This window comes from Danio rerio, chromosome 8 (genome assembly GCF_049306965.1).
Source record: "Danio rerio strain Tuebingen ecotype United States chromosome 8, GRCz12tu, whole genome shotgun sequence".
NCBI classification, from domain to species: Eukaryota; Metazoa; Chordata; class Actinopteri; order Cypriniformes; family Danionidae; genus Danio; species Danio rerio.
Genome location: NC_133183.1, coordinates 54,898,875 through 54,916,594, shown reverse-complemented (window position 1 = coordinate 54,916,594; position 17,720 = coordinate 54,898,875). Strand labels below are relative to the sequence as shown.

General features: G+C 40.2%; 2 protein-coding genes across 7 annotated transcripts in view; both read right to left on the bottom strand.

Annotated features, from left to right (window-relative positions):
• grk5l (G protein-coupled receptor kinase 5 like) overlaps positions 1 to 17,720 on the bottom strand; it is an 821,722-nt gene that overhangs the window by 218,806 nt on the left and 585,196 nt on the right. The gene's annotated exons all lie outside the window — the stretch shown is intronic.
• LOC141375917 (uncharacterized) overlaps positions 1 to 17,720 on the bottom strand; it is a 40,285-nt gene that overhangs the window by 3,128 nt on the left and 19,437 nt on the right. Inside the window, exons 1-4 of one of the 6 annotated variants that reach the window (XM_073911131.1) lie at positions 3,453 to 3,573; positions 3,132 to 3,205; positions 1,520 to 1,686; positions 516 to 1,447 (exon numbers count right to left, since the gene is read on the bottom strand). In XM_073911131.1, coding sequence (XP_073767232.1) covers positions 801 to 1,447; positions 1,520 to 1,610 — 738 coding nt within the window. In that variant the 5' untranslated portion in view covers positions 1,611 to 1,686; positions 3,132 to 3,205; positions 3,453 to 3,573 and the 3' untranslated portion in view covers positions 516 to 800. Of the gene's footprint in view, positions 1 to 515; positions 1,448 to 1,519; positions 1,687 to 2,286; positions 2,915 to 3,131; positions 3,206 to 3,452; positions 3,574 to 17,720 lie in introns of those variants that run through there. The other 5 variants (XM_073911128.1, XM_073911129.1, XM_073911127.1 and 2 more) reach the window with 5 other exon arrangements.

The window sequence follows — 17,720 nt, the reverse complement described above, 5'->3', positions numbered from 1 at the left end:
CCGCCCACACTGCCTGGTATAATGAGTCCCAATGTTAACTTTAGCTGTGTTTAGTCACATTTAGTGATGAAATTTGCCAACGAGCACATTATTAGAAAAGGACGTTTGCAAAGATGCATAAAAAATCCAATACTTTTACTGTGTGTGAAGCTGTATCAGGAAAAATTCACATGAACATAGACGCATATGATTGGAGTCAGATATTACTTTTAAATATTATAAAAATACAGCTGGGTGGATTTTCATTTGAGGACGATTGTGTTCACAAACTGCAACACACATTAATGTTCAAACAACATGAAAAATGATGACCCCTTTGAAATAGTGACATTACCACAGCCCTTGGACAATGGCCACTTAAACACAGTTAAACAAGTTAAGAACAACTTACTGTTTATTGGCAATGATCTGATTACCCAGATAAATCTAATTTGCCTGAAGTCAACTTTATCTGAGATCAAAAACAGTGTGGAATAAGTTTTTTTTTTTTTTGATTAAAGAAAAACAAAACGTACCTTTTCTTCTCTTCTTCACATATGGATCCTCCTGACTCAAGGACTGGGAGATGGAAGAAGCAGCAGGTAGAGGACAAGACTGGAAGGGAGAGATCAACGGTCATAATAGAGAAGAGACAGAGGTGGCAAAAGGGGCTGGTGTCGTCCTTTTTCCTGTGTCTTAGAGCATGGCAGTGGAGGATGAGAAGAGTATGAAGGAAGCATAACAGTAGAGGAGGAAGGAGAGAGAGAGAAGTTGGAGAGCGTGGGGAAGAGAGAGGAACCAGGTTGAGTATAAATAAAGTCTCAGACTCCTTTCTGTCTGACTACTCCATGGTGAGGCTCTCCGGATGCTCCACGGTGTGGCTCTCCGGCTGCTCCACGGTGTGGCTCTCCGGCTGCTTCACAGTGTGGCTCTCCGGCTGCTTCACAGTGACTCTCCTGATGCTCAATGGTGTGGCTCTCCGGCTGCTCCACAGTGAGGCTCTCCGTATGCTCCACGGTGTGGCTCTTTGGCTGCTCCACAGTGAGGCTGTCCAGATGCTCCACGGTGTGGCTCTCCCAATGCTCCACGGTGTGGCTCTCCCAATGCTCAACGGTGTGGCTCTCCGGCTGCTCCTCAGTGAGGCTCTTTGGATGCTCCATGGTGTGCCTCTCCAGCCACTCCACAGTGAGGCTCTCTGGATGCTCCACAGTGTAGCTCTTTGGCAGCTCCACAGTGAGGCTCTCCAGATGCTCCGTATTGTGGCTCTCTGGCTGCTCCACAGTGAGGCTCTCCAGATGCTCCGTATTGTCGCACTCTGGCTGCTCCACGGTGTGTCTCTCTGGCTGCTCCACAGTGTGGCTCTCCTGATGTTTTACGATGAGGCTCTCCGGATGCTTCACGGTGAGGCTCTCTGACTGCTCCACAATGGAACTGTTGCTCTGCTCCTGACTGGGGCTGTTGTGCTGCTCTGCAATGTGGATGTCATTGTACATTTACATAAATAAAAATATATATTTTTGAACAAAAATCTTGCTCTTACCTTTAGTCGAGATAAATTCGTAAGCCCTTTGCATCTTCTCCAGAAATTTTCTTGTGATAGGAGTTGGGTGCAGATGGTTTATGAAACCCATCTTATTTGATTGTTCTGTCTTCTTGTTTTACTATGAATAAAATGGGCTTGTAACCCATTGCCTCAAGTTTCCGCATCTGAAATGAACAAAAGCATTTACTACACATTAGTTAGACCCACTGAAATATTTGTCACATAAATACTGTATTAAGCAATTTTATTTTAAGGTAATTTAACGGGGTGCAGTGCAAGAAAATGAGCCTTAGTCTGTTTTGTAAAGATTATTTGAGATAAAGCATTACCACTGATTTTATTTTATATGATCAAAGTTCAATTTCAGATAAGGCCAGAAGTACTCTTTCAGTTTCTAACATTGCCAACATGACTGACTCGTTATGTGTCAGAGAACACAACTTATTGTTTCTCTTTAACACAAGTTAAAGATAAAGATAGTCTTCCTTAAATAAACGTATAAAGGCTTCATCACACTGGTACATATCATCATATGTGACAAACATGTGCTTACAGTTACACTTTAAATAACACTTTTGAATAAATTTTTTTACTTCATATATATATATATATATATATATATATATATATATATGGGATGCACGATATATCAGCAGCCATATCTATATCGGCCGATAAATGCTATTTTTGGGATTATCGTTATCGATCCGATGTCTAAATTAGGCCGATATCTTTAAGCTGATAAATTAAGTAATTGTAGAGACCTGCTTGCCGTGCGAGCGTGGGCGGAACATGTTCAGACTTCTCCAGTGCACTATAATGGAGCTCTCCTCACACTGATTATTACTTCAAAGTCCGTCCTTTCTTCATGTGGTATTGCTGTGCATTGATAACTCAGTAAATAACCATGTTCCTTATCATTGTAGATATGTTTATTTGAGTGGCATTGTGTATTTAAATCCTGGTTTTGAACATGCATGTGTTTACAATGATTAGAATGATTATTTTGATGGATAAAGCAAAAACAACAAGTGAAACGCATTTTAAAACGTACTAGGTTTACAAATAAATGTAAAAAGAATAATTCTGTAATCTTCTGTAAGGGTAGGGTTTACTCCCATTGTTTCACTTTCATAATGCTGGTATTAAAAAATTAGCAATTTAAGTTAATAGATTCACATTTCAGAAGGGGTGCATTTTATGTCAGGGGTAACAGCCTTTTATGCACAGTTGTCGGCACGCAGTGAGTTTTGGAAGTCGTCAAAACCAAAGCTAAATAATATGATTATGATCTTATTTTGACTAAGCATAGCTCCTGATAGATTTTTTTGTATAAAGCAGAAAGGAGGTATAAGTCAGGGAGTTTTGACTTAATGAACCTAATTCTTAGCTATGAGTCGGGTCTAAGACAACATGCAACAGATAATTTTAAAAAACATATTTTTTGTGTACTATACCATCTATAGAGTTTCATTCTAATGAAATAAATTTTAATTCATTTTCCTTCAGCTTAGTCTCTATTTCAGAGGTCGCCACAGTGGAATGAACCGCCAACTGTTCCGTTTACACACACACTCTTACACTACAGCCAGTTTAGTTGATCAATTACCCTATAGCGCATGTGTTTGGACTGTGGGAGAAACAGGAGCACCCGGAGGAAACTCATGCCAGCACGAGTAGAACCTGCAAACTCAACACAGAAATGTCAACTGGACCAGCCGGGACTCCAACCAATGACCTTCTTGCTGTGAGGCAACAGTGCTAAACACTTAGCCCCCATGCTGTTCTGTAATTAATATATTCATGCAAAATATATCAGCAGCCATATAGTTATTGACCGATAAATGTTATTTTTGGGATTATCGTTATCGATCCGATGTCTAAATTAGGCCGATATCTTTAAGCCGATAAATTAAGTAATTGTACAGACCTGCTTGCCGTGCATGCATGGGCGGAACATGTTCAGACTTGTCCAGTGCACTATAATGAGAGGGTGCTCGCTGCAGAGCCATTTGAGGAGAGGTGAGCTCCAGAGAGGGGGAGCATGAGCTGTCGCTCCTCCTCCTGTAAGCTGTTTTAATGCGTACACCAACCCCACCCCTAACCCTACCCCCAGTGACATCACTCGTAGAAGAAGTGCAAAAAAGGTGGAGCTCAAGCTTAAGCTCCCCCTCTCTGGAGCTCACCTCTCCTGAAATGGCTCTGCAGCGAGCACCACTTGACTATAATGGAGCTCTCCTCACACTGTTGATTCAAAGTCTGTCCTTCATGTGGTATTGCTGTGCATTAATAACTTAATAAGTAACCATGTTCCTTATCATTGTAGATATGTTTGATTGAGTGCCATTGGGTATTTAAATCCTGGTTTTGAACATGCATGTGTTTAGAATGATTGTTTTGATGGATAAAACAAAAACAACAAGTAAAACGCATTTTAAAACGTACTAGGTTTACAAATAAATGTAAAAAGAATAATTCTGTAATCTTCTATAAGGGTAGGGTTTACTCCCATTGGTTCACTTTCATAATGCTGGAATTAAAAAATTAGCAATTTAAGTTAATAGATTCACATTTCAGAAGGGGTAACAGCCTTTTATGTACAGTTGTCGGTGAGTTTTGGAAGTCGTCAAAACCAAATCTAAAAAATATGATTATGATCTTATTTTGACTAAGCATAGCTCCTGATAGATTTTTTTGTATAAAGCAGAAATGAGGTATAAGTCAGGGAGTTTTGACTTAATGAACTTAATTCTTAGCTATGAGTCGGGTCTAAGACAACATACAACAGATAATTTTATAAAACATATTTTTTGTGTACAATACCATCTGTAGAGTTTCATTCTAACTAAATAAATTTTAATTCATTTTCCTTCAACTTAGTCTCTATTTCAGAGGTCGCCACAGTGGAATGAACCGCCAACTGTTCCGTTTACACACACACACTCTTACACTACAGCCAGTTTAGTTGATCAATTACCCTATAGCGCATGTGTTTGGACTGTGGGAGAAACAGGAGCACATGGAGGAAACCCATGCCAACACGAGTAGAACCTGCAAACTCCACACAGAAATGTCAACTGGACCAGCCGGGACTCCAACCAGTGACCTTCTTGCTGTGAGGCGACAGTGCTAAACACTTAGCCCCCATGCTGTTCTGAAATTAATATATTCATGCAAAATATATCAGCAGCCATATCGTTATCGGCCGATAAATGCTATTTTTGGGATTATTGTTATCGATCCGATGTCTAAATTAGGCCGATATCTTTAAGCCGATAAATTAAGTAATTGTACAGACCTGCTTGCCGTGCATGTTCAGACTTGTCCAGTGCACTATAATGCAACAAACTCGGCCTGAAGGGCGTCGTGCACCGGAGGCGCCGACAAGCATGGGCGTGGTCCAATAAATTTTTTCAGCTGTTTATGGTCAAATTATTGCAATTATCGATCCAAGTGTAAGTGTTAAAAAGAAGTTAATGTGCCTTTTAAAAATCTAAACAATTAAGTAATACTAATATACGAAATTATATACTTGATTTATCCCTTTTAATGATATAAAGGTTGAAATGCCATTGTATTAGATATTTTGTGTCTGTATACGTCTGCAAGATGACTATTAAAGATCTCTTGATCTGGAAAGCACCTGCTGTATACAAACGTCTGGCAGTTGTCTGTATGATGTCAGTTTTACACACATTCTGAATCGCAAACATCTTAAAGATGTCTAATAAAAGTCTATTGCACATCTGATAGGAAACGTCTTGTAGATGTCTTGCAGATGTAAATGCAGACGTCAAATAGACATCTCCGAGATGTACGTGTGCTAATCAAAATCGGCCATTAAGAATCAAGATCGGCGCATAACTAAAAAGAAAATAGGTGCTCCTAAATTTTTTGGGATGATCCTAACTTCTTGAAGTTGGGAGCACCAGTGCTACCAAGTAAAAAAAGTTAATTTCGAGCCCTGTAATGTATGTATGCTAACGTTAAATCTTTAGCTTAGTTTGTCAACCAGGCTGCTTGTTGCTGTAAGTAAATTATGGGCCAGGTTAGCTAATGTCAGGTTGCCAACATTAACCAGTTTCAGAAACAACCAGTGGTTCCGACACACCAGCAGTAGCAGCACTGGCCAGTCCTGGCTGCTCTTCTGGGGATGAGGCTGAGACTGAGAGCAGAAATGAGGAAAGACAAGGTGAGATCATTGCTGAAAGGGCGAGCTCCCCCGTTGTTTACCTTAAATAAGTAAGCCTTTTGATTCAATGTGTGTGCTAAGTGCTATTGCCTACTAAAGACAGCAAAGCTGACTCCGTGGGAATGAGAACGTATACTGAGAGAGTGGAGTGGTGAAAAAAGTGTCACCACAATGTAAAGTTACTAGCCCTTCTATTGCTTAATGTTTGCTATATTCTCAAACTCCTTAATAAATTATCCGCCTATATTTCTGCACATGTAAATGTGCCTACCAATATCACTGTGTTCTCAAGTGCACACAGGTAATATTGATTTGAGCAATAAAGCAAATTATCATTTTTGTTTGGTGAAAAGCCCTAGCATTGCAGCACAATGCTGTGCTTAGAAGCTATAGTCAATTCTTAATAAATTCATGATGCTATCAAAGCCAATGAATAGGGTTGCAAAATTCTGGGAATTTTCAAATTTGGAAAATTTCCATGGGGGTTAACAAGAATATAAGGGAATTAATGGGGATTTACAGAACTGAAAGGTTATTCCCTTAACAGGGAACTTAAATATCTATTGTAGCATAATCTTGGCTAAAACAAGCAGATTTAATGCAGCACACTTAAATATGTCTGCTATTAAATCACATGACCACTGCAGGGCTACTGAGGCCACACCCCCTACATGCACTGTGCATTCCTCCATCACATGCACTGAGGATTTCTTCAACCCTGGAGTACTGAGGACACACTTGAGCTTGCCAACTTCATAAAGTGTAATGAGGAATATTTTACTCAACATTCATGTTTTTGTTATTCAGTGGAAGAATTGATGGTTCAGTACAAGAGTTAAAGTTTTAAAGTTCTACTCTAAAACAAATCTGATAAAATATCATGTTGTTTACATTGTTTTACTATTTTTAAAAAACTAATTTTTTATATTTATGTTTGGATATGATAAAGTTTGTTGAAATTATCCCCAAATTCCAGTTAATCTTCATTAATTTCCTTTAATTCCCATAATATTTGTGGAAAGTTTTCAAATTTGTTGCACTTTATCTTGCACTGAAATGGCTCTCGGAATACAAAGGCAGCTTGCTTTACCAGTAGGTTGGTTTTTTGTTTGTTAAGAGGCTAATACCTATTTTTTGTGTTTGTTGATGTAGAGAGATCTGTATTAGATGCAGAAGACAAGGCAGGGTGCAATTCTGATTATGTGAGAGAAGGTGAGCTCATAGAGGCAACTTTAAGTTATTACCAGCAATCATGTGCTGTAGCAGTTTCAACTGAAATGAGCAGCAGTCTATTATCATACTACTACTATTATAGTACTATTATCAATTAAGATTAATTATTACATGTGAGACTACAATAAGGTTGAGGCTAACATAAATAATGTATATTTCATGCTTGTAGATGTGTTTGAGAGTAGTGAGGAGGCTGGGGAGAGAGAGAAAAAGGAAGGGCAAAGTGAGGGAAATAAAGAGGAGTTGTCAGAGGACCCAGGACTGTGGCCAGAGAAGCTAACTGCTCAGCAGAGAGATACTCTAGTTTGCAGACTGGCTAGTCAAAGTAGAGACCTGACCAAAGTGGCACCCAAAGACAAGGACGGCAAAGCATTCCCTAATTATCTTCAATATGTTAAATTAGCCAATGGGCGGGAGAAGATTTGGAGGGACTGGCTAATTCACAGTGACAGTGCAAATGCTCTGTTCTGTATCCCATGCCTTCTGTTCTCACATGAGCAGACTAGGCCATCTAAAAGTGCACTGAACAGCAAGGATGGACTTAAGTTGGCAGACATCAAATGGCAAAAAATGTATAGAAAGTTCCCTGAACATGAGACACACACTCCCCATAAGCAGTGCTATGTAAAATAGAAAAGCCTTCAGCACTCATTGGTAGCTACAGGAGTTGATGGGCACCTTCAAAAACAGTTTCAGACAGAAGCATACCAAGATCTTAGAGAGGCTTTTAGATGTAACTCTTCATTTACAACGGATGTCCCTAACCATTTTCGGACTGAAGAGAGACGGAAGCGCTAAAGGAAACGCATGCCTGATGAGATGACACAAGAAGGTGCAACTACTGAAGACAGTGCAGAAAATGCATTCAGGAACAAAATATTTTTGTTGCAATGGATAGCATCATCAGTGCATTGAGTGCCAGATTTCAGACCACAGCGAAGATATGTAAAACATTTGCACCTATTCTGAAGCTGACAGATATGACTGCAGAGCAGATAAAAGAAGCATGCCAGACATTGGCAAAAATGTATGACAAGGATCTCTCAGAAAACTTTGAAAATGAAGTGCTACACTTCCGCACCATTTATGATGCTACATTCAAAAACTCTGTCCTCTCTTGAGCTCCTCAATGCCATCTGCCATCAAGGATTTTCTGCACACTTCCTGTCACAGGGAAGGAGGTGAACGGGCTTTCAGCAAGTTAAAACTGGTAAAAAACTACCTGAGATCAACAATGGGCCAGGATAGACTAAACAGCCTTGCCATTCTGTCAATTGAAAGCCAATTGGCCAAACAGTTGCACTTTACAGATCTCGTCACTGATTTTGCAAACAAAAAGACTCGTCAGTGGGGATTTACTGGGATGTAGATTACATCTCATTTGACCTTTATTTATTTTTTGATAGTTGACGATTTGTATTATGGCAGGCTTAGCTTATTTGATTTGTTTCTGAGGGTACAGTTGTCTCGTGTTCTCCTGTTCAAAAATAAAGGTTTTTAAATCAAAACTTGCATCAGTATCATGGATTAAAATGTCAGTACACAAACCCGTTGTAGCCTACGGTTTAAAGGTATTTGAGCATAAGTAGGCCAAATGCATCAATTTGGTGGTGAATGAAAGAACCAGTCATTATTATAATCTGATTTGATTATAGATCAAAACACTATTTGTGCATGTTTATATTCAAATAATAAAAAAAAATTGTGTAGGGGGCCCACTGACATTGAGAGGGTACAGGGCCCAGAACTTGGTGCTACGCCCCTGATGACAAGGGATAGTAGGCTAATGCACACCAGACACACGCATTCATACGTTATCTAAAAATAACTAATTAAATGTACAAATAGCGCTCTACGGGGCGGCAGAATACGAAGTGTCCTGAATTGTGGCTGGGCACTGCAGACAGCCGCATTGACTTACATAGTATTTATTTTCCTTCCTATGGAAGTCAATGGTTACAGGTTTTCAGCTTTCTTCAAAAAATGTTGTCTTTAGCGTTTAACACGGGAGTCACCAACCTCCCAGTACCCAAGAAGAGCTACTTCTTGGGTACTAATTAATGTGGAGGGCTACCAGTTTGATAAACACTTCTCAAATAACAAATTTGCTCAATTTACTTTTAATTATAATTTTATGTTTTTGGTAATAATTAATAATATTTATCCATGTGAAGACACTGATCATGTTAATGATTCTCACAAAGTTACCAACAAAGATTTAACATGGTAGGAATTACCCTGTATTTAATATATCAATGTGCAATACTTTATATATCTATGCAAATATTTACATTTTTAAATGATTACTTCTATATTAGATGGAGCTTACTAGTAAGTGGCACTATGGTGAGCTATTTTTAGAACAGGCCTGTTGGCAACACACAAGATCCTCGGGCACCATGTTGGCGACCCCTGGTTTAACAGAAGAAAAAAATTCATAAAGGTTTGTAACCATCAGGCGGCGCTTAAACCTGCATGTAACCTGCTTTATGCTTTCCTTTCTTAAGCGCTGGAATAGAAGCCCATTTATTTATTAGCTATCTAATTTTATCCTCAGTATATCCTTTTACACAGACGCTGCCTCCTTTGTAGGGGATAACTGTCGTACATGTTCCTAGTTGCATAAGGAAATCGCTGACTCTCTTTTTGCTTTATTTCCAGAAACTCGTACCAGAAGCAGAGCCGCAGCCGACCCCATCCCTCCTTTGAAGACGATAATCCCATAACCACAGCATACACAATTTGCATCAACATTCATATATACATTTTAAGTTACCCCAGAAAACCTTAATCAGTTCTCACTGCTCAACACATCCACACATTCCATTCCCCACACAACACTTCATTTCTGTTTTCCCTGCTTACAATCAGTCTATATGTCACATACTTGCATTCTTACAAACACATTCAAGACAACTCTATCAAGAGTTATTTAAGTGGAATTAAATTGTTCCACAAACTCATGTACGGCTCCATTTCTGATTCTATTGCTAATTCACAAACCAGCCTTATTAAGGGCAATCTGAAATCCCCCCTATATACCAGATTGCCCACCACACACACAACATACTCTCCAAATGCATTTGCACAATCAGAAAAGGCTACCTATCCTTTCATACAGACCACACTCTAGATGCAATGTATATTCTCGTCTTTTTCGGATTTCTCAGATGTTCTGAATTTACAGTAACACCAAATTTCGATCCCACTATCCACCCCACCTTCAAGAAACAATTTCCTTCCTCATCAAGCAAAGTAAATAGATCAATCCAGAAAAGGACATTGCATCTTCATATTCAATATTCCCTCCTCCACAAGCCCATTCTAACTACTCCTAGCTTCATACACTATAAGAAAACACTAAGCGCAAGTCCCCTAGCCCCCCTTTTCATAGACGACACACACCACCCAGTAACTTGTTTTTGGTTTCAAAAACACCTTAAAGTCATAAGACCATTCAGGCTTCCCACCAGATTCATACTCCAGTCAGTCATTCAGAATTGGAGCCGCCGCCACAGCAGCACACAAAGGGCTATCGCAACAACACATACAAACACTAGGAAGGAGGTCTTCCGACGCCTTCAAATCTTATATCCGACTCAGCCACAGCCATCTCAGGGAAGCTCAGAGGACCCTCACCAGCAGACGCAGTAATCCCAGCGGCCAAGGGAACGGGCCTAGTCCAGGGAGAGAATACGACCCAACCATATGTGTGTGTGTGTATATATATATATATATATATATATATGTGTGTGTGTGTGTGTGTGTGTATATATATGTGTGTGTGTGTGTGTGTGTGTGTGTGTGTATATATATGTGTGTGTGTGTGTGTGTATGTATATATGTATATATATATACACATATATATGCACACACGCATATAAATATATATTTATATATAGTGCTGTCACCTTCAAGCTCTAACTCCTGCAGAGTTGAGCCCGAGCACCGGACCCCCACAGGGGTCATCGCCCAACTGCCATTCACCCTCCAGCTGGGGCTTTACCGACCCTTCCTTTTCCCGACTCCAGCTGGAGATAGCACATACAGCTCTCTCTCCAGCAGGAGTGCCAAGAGCTTCGACTCTCGCAAGAGTCAGTAAAAAACGCCCCTCCAAGGCCCTAGATTACCCCATTATATATTTATATATCTATATGTTTCATATAAATATATAATTATATATAGTGCTGCCACCTCCAAGCTCTATCTCCGCAAGGAGTGTTCCTCGAGCAAATTACTCCTTCGGAGTCCCCGCCCGCCCTGCCCCCCTTCACCCCCCTCTCCAGCCGGAGTTCTTCCTTCCTGTTCCCTTATAAAGACTCCAGTAGGACTCCTGTCCACCCCATGGCTCTGACCCCCGCAGGGGTCTCCTCGAGTCTCTACTTCCGCAGGAGTATTCACAGCCCACGCCAACTCTGCTTGGGTTACCGCAGGAACCTGTTTCACCCTTTGCTTCAAAGGAGCCCCTTTTCTTTTTCAAATAACTATATCCAGCAGCCAGATATAGCATTTCAAGCCTTTTGGGGAGTTTCTTCGAATACACGGCTGCTGTCCTGAGCTTCATGCATTTGGGGAGCTCTCGAGAACCACCTGATCTTGTACTCCCCTCACATGCTCTATGGACCTGGCGGGAGCCCTGGGCTTAACTATCTCCGAGCTCAGGGTTCTCTCCCGGGACAGCATGCCAAACCTGCTTACAATTGTCAAGCAATACCTAAGTGTGAACTCTTGAAGTGAAGTTTTTTAACTAATTTCGAGAGGAGCATGTGATATAATTGACTGCAGCTGGCCACCTATCTACACTCATTAGTTAGCCAATCAGATCTATCCTAACTCACTATAAGTAGCTTAGCTAGATTTACTCCCTTATCTTCGTTTTCTGAAGAAACCCCCATCCACCCCCTTTCCTCCTTTACAAAAAAGGGGAGCTCTCGAGAACCACCTGATCTCGTACTCCCCTCACATGCTCTATGGACCTGGCGGGAGCCCTGGGCTTAACTATCTCCGAGCTCAGGGTTCTCTCCCGGGACAGCATGCCAAACCTGCTTACAATTGTCAAGCAATACCTAAGTGTGAACTCTTGAAGTGAAGTTTTTTAACTAATTTCGGGAGGAGCATGTGATATAATTGACTGCAGCTGGCCACCTATCTACACTCATTAGTTAGCCAATCAGATCTATCCTAACTCACTATAAGTAGCTTAGCTAGATTTACTCCCTTATCTTCGTTTTCTGAAGAAACTCCCATCCACCCCCTTTCCTCCTTTCAAAAAAGGGGAGCTCTCGAGAACCACCTGATCTCGTACTCCCCTCACATGCTCTATGGACCTGGCGGGAGCCCTGGGCTCAACTATCTCTGAGCACAGGGTTCTCTCCCGGGACAGCATGCCAAACCTGCTTACAGTTGTCAAGCAATACCTAAGTGTGAACTCTTGAAACAAACTCAAATTTAATTAGCTAACTGGGCTAGCATACTAACTTACAAATTTTGCAGCTAATTATATTTTGTAATGTCTGCTGTCATTTACTCCATCACGAAACAACTACCTTGACCAGACTGAACAGTTTTTGTACCGAAAATGTATATAATTGTTTACATCATATCAATTAAGTATTCTACTTACTGAGTGGAAAATCGCGATGGATCTTGGGATCGCGCCATGCAGTGACGTCTGCACCACAGTTTGATTGATTTATTAATAGATAAATAAAAATACAATATAAATAATAAATCAATCAACCAACCAATAAACAAACAAACAAATAATAATGCTTATTATTAATAAATCACATTGCGCTGAGTAATTAAATAATTGATTAACCAAACATAATCACAGCACATTACATACAGTATGCTAATCTATATTAACAAGCCACCAATAAAAACTAGGAAACACTTAAAGTTCTTAGGATAAGTTACTGATGTTGCTCACGCCATGGAGCTTTGTTAACGTTAAAGTTTGTGAAAGCAGTTTCACAGACAGCACTTTGATATTAGACAGCGAGGAATTTTTTAAATTACAAAAAAAAAATCAGTATTAGAGCTAGATAAATATGATCTGATGGCTGCCAACTCACTAGCCCTGCCATAACTTATTTATTGTAGCCTGTTCTTTTATTATGCCTATTTATCGTAGTTGTGACCCGCCCCTAATATACCTAACGCGTCAAATTTCAACGCCTCAGGCTCCTGTACAGATTCGACAGGGAATCCCTGCACATCTAAATATGACGCTAGAGGGGTACAGCGAGTGATTTTTAAAATAAAAAAATCAGTAGAATGTTATGACTGTCTGTGTCCACCAGATGCCACTGTAGTTCACCAGCAACTCCCAGCGAACTACAGTGGTGAAAGAACTACAAGTCCATACATTCCACTTGCAATACACCCGGTATCACTTAAACTGATTGGCCATTCATAGCTGTTCCCGTTCCCTGTTGATTTGCTGGACTATTTATACTACCATTCAACCATTGTTTGTGACTGCGTTGATTGTCTTTCCTGTCTTCAGTATCTAGTAAGTCTTGTATAGCGATTTTGTTATTTCCTTAGCCTTACTCCTGTTCCTGATCCTGAGTCGTAGTTTTTCATTTTTGTTGTTTATTTGTTACTTTGTTATTTTTTGAACGTCGGACACCTTGTTTTTCTGTTGCTGCACAATCTCTTAATAAAGACTGCATTTGGATCCTACACCTTTTGTTCCCGTTTCAACCCCTAATCGTGACAGAACGACGCAGTCATTATGGATCCAGCAGATGACGAGATCATGCTTTTAAAACAAGGTAACCACTCTATAGAGTGTTATATTAAGGAGTTTTTAGATCTGGCCCCGAACAGCACCTACAGATTTACTTTTAATGATGTTTTTCCGAGGAGGACTTTTAAAACCAGTCCGATCCTAAATGCCATCATATGAGGAGGACTGGAACCTCTATCGTTTCATAGAGCACGCGCTGTTGATATCTGGCTCTCCTCTCTTTATTACTCTGGAGGAGAGGAACTCTCAGGAGGGAGGCCTGAGAGATAATCAACAGCGAGGTTTGTTTTCGGGGCCAGCTGTTCGACCTATGGAGAGGAGGAGGAGGGCTAAATTGAAGCTGTGGGCTTATCCGCGTCGGGCTGTTCGAAGACCAAGACTTCTAGAACTTTGTGAAACCCCAGTGTCTGCTCCAGCCCCACAATGCCCGCCAGTGTCGGTTCCAGCCCCAGAACATGCTACTCCTTCTGCTGACAACACCCTTTCTCTTACTCAAATGACCAGACGGAGGAGGCGTAGGAAGAGGACTGCCCATGCCCCAGAGCCAGTGACGGCTCCAGCCCCTGAGCGCCCGCCAGTGTCGGCTCCAGCCCCAGAGCACAGTACAGTGCCGGTTCCAGTTTGGCTCCTGGTTTTACTGGTGCCACCCAGACTACTGGCTGGATCATCCCTCCCGCTCCTCCCTGGTGGTCCTCCCCACTACTTATGACGGACCCTCCGGCTACACCCTGGTTTCCTGCTGGGGCACCTGACCCACTGAACCCACCCTGGACATTCACTCCTGTTCCTTCCTGGTCTCCTGTTCCTCCCTGGTCTGACCCTCCCATCCCTCCCCTTGCTCCTCCCATCCCTCCCCTTGCTCCTCCTCCGTTGATACTTTGTCACTTTGATTTTTGTATTTTTTGTCTGTCACTGCACAATATTCAACATTAAAACTGCACTTGGATCCTACACCCTTTTGTTCCTGTTTCAATCCGCCAAACGTGACATAGAAGAGCTAGATAAATATGTCCTGATGGCCACCAACTGACTAGCCCTGCCATGACTTATTTATTGTAGTCTGTTCTTTTTTTATGCCTATTTATCGTAGTTATGACCTGCTCTTAATATATCTAACATGTCAAATTTTAACACCTCAGGCTCCTGTATATTCTATAGGGAATCCCTGAATGTCTAAATATGACGCTGAAGTAGTACCCTGTTCGGCAAAATCTGACGCCGAGCGTTCCTGGCCAAGCGCCAATATAGGACAAGTTAGGAGTGAGAACATGTAGTTACTTTGCGTGTAATGAATGAATGAATTATATTATTTATTTGAATTATTAAGACAGAGAGATGTGTATCTGTGTCTGTTCAGCATCTAACAACAAAGCTGTGTATTTAGTTTTTTAAAAAAAAGCAATGTAACTCCCTACTTACAGAGAAATATTATTTATCAATTCAGTAACTAAAGTATTTTTGCCTAAAAGGAGTGAGGCAGCATTGCATTTCTGTGTATTGATATAGAATGAGTTTTATTGCATATCTACCTGTGAAATTAACTTTTAAATAAATATTTTTGGTTTTCAGGTCCTCTTTGACTTTGTGGATTCACGTAATGAATCAACAGTTTTTCATCATCCGGAAAATTACATCAGCCTTGTCAATAATGTGCAATGCCTCTGGGACACTTCTCGAACACAACATAAATACTCCATTAAATATTTATGTTCAGCGGTTGCACATGGAGGATATGCAGGTGAAAATCATTCATGTATCTGACTGTCAACTTTTGGTTGTTTTGAATGCATTTTAGAAGCAAATTAAATGGTAAAAACCAAGTACTTCTGTAGCACTGTACAATAGTACAGTGTCTTATAAAAACAAACAATGAACAGTACTTTCACAGCATTTAATCTTGGAATAATCTGTTAACTTTAAGTTAACTAAAGTACTGATGTTCATTACTTATGTTCATCTTTGAAAACTGATTTTTTTATTGAAATCTGAAAATGTTCTGTCCCTGACAGCCTACCAAATAACACATTTAAGGTCCAGAAAATAAGACATTGTTAAAACACTCTATTTGACTACAGTGGATCCACCTAAAAGTTACGAAGGTAGGAGAATACTTTTTATTGGCAAAAAAATAAAAATGACTTAATTAAACTATTAAACTATGAACACAGTGTAGCGCTTCTGGGTTGAATGTCACAACATTGTGTTTACTACATCAACTACGTAAAAGACCAACATGAAAGACAAGAAATTGTTTATTTAATTTGTTATTTTTGGTGTGTTTTTGTTTTATTACACAAAAAAGTATTCCTTTATAACATTATAGTGGAGTCAAATAGACTATTCTAACCATTTATTTAGTTCTGGGCCTTGAATTATGTTCAAAAACATTTACATTTAGTCATTTAACAGACGCTTTTATCCAAAGCGACTTACAAATAAGGACAAGGAAGCAATTTGCACAACTATAAGAGCAACAATGAATAAGTGCTATAGGCAAGTTTCAGGTCTGTAAAGTCTAAGAAGGAAAGTATTAGTAGTATTAGTATTAGTATTTTTATTATTTTTTTGGGTACAGTTAGTGTGATATCCAGAGAGGTAATTGCAGATTAGTAAGTGAAGTGGAGACTAAATAGTTGAGTTTTAGTCGTTTCTTGAAAATAGCGAGTGACTCTGCTGTTCTGATGCAGTTAGGGAGTTCATTCCACTAACTAGGCAGATTGAGCGTGAGCGTTCGCGAAAGTGATTTCTTCCCTCTTTGGGATGGAACCACGAGGCGACGTTCATTCACAGAACGCAAGTTTCTGGAGGGCACATAGATCTGCAGAAGTGAGAGCAGATAAGGAGCAAGGCCAGAAGTCACTTTGTAGGCAAACATCAGAGCTTTGAATTTGATGCGAGCAGCAACTGGCAGCCAGTGCTAACGGACTAATAGCGGAGTGACATGTGCTCGTTTAGGTTCATTGAAGACCACTCGTGCTGCTGCATTCTGGAGTAGCTGAAGAGGCTTGATAGAGTTAGCTGGAAGCCCAGCTAGTAGAGAGTTGCAGTAATCCAGTTTGGAGAGAACAAGAGCTTGAACAAGGAGTTGAGCTGTATGTTCAGATAAGAAGGGTTGGATCTTTCTGATGTTATAGAGTGCGAATCTGCACGATCGAGCACTTCTAGAAATGTGGTCAGAGAAGTTTAGTTGGTCATCAATCGTTACTCCAAGGCTTTTCACCATTTTGGATGCAGTAATGGTTGCCCCATCCATCTGGATTGAAAAGTTATGGTGTAGAGTCTGGTTGGCAGAAACTACAAGCATTTCCGTTTTTGCGAGGTTCAGCTGAAGATGATGATCTTTCATCCAGTGTGAAATATCCAACAGGCAGGCTGAGATGCGAGCTTTCAGATTTCATCAAAAATATCTTTATTTGTGTTTTAAAGATGAAAGATTAACTACTTAATTGTAAAGTTAATGCCATCGGTTTAACCAAGAGAAAAAACTGGATGTTGTTTTTAGAAATGCAGATGGTATTGGAGAGGGGGCAGCAGATGAGGGTTGTCCCACGAGAGAGTTTCTAACTTTGATAATAAAGGACTTTCATTCCTTTTAAATTTTTGATGGTCCTCACTGGCAGAAGACTCTTTCATGCAATTTGAAAGGTGATTTAGGTCCAAGGTTTCAAATGTGTAATTTATAATATATCATAATATAATATGGGATATATCAGCACAGCTGTAAATACAGTTTTTTTCAAGTGTGCAACCTGCACAAGACATTGAAGAGATAGTCGACTACGAGTTCAGAGAGAAGATGAAGGCGATAAGATTTTTGCAATCCTTTTAAAAATGACTAATGCCCATATTAAAGACATTTTGTGCAGTTGGTAGTATAAACTCTATTTTAATCATGATTTTAGCAGTTGATACAGTAGTTTCTGCATTGTACATATGTGTAGATCAGCAGTAACACCTGAATGTTTAAAAAACATCCGCCACCCCATGCACCATTGAATTTCTTTGTTTTAGTTATC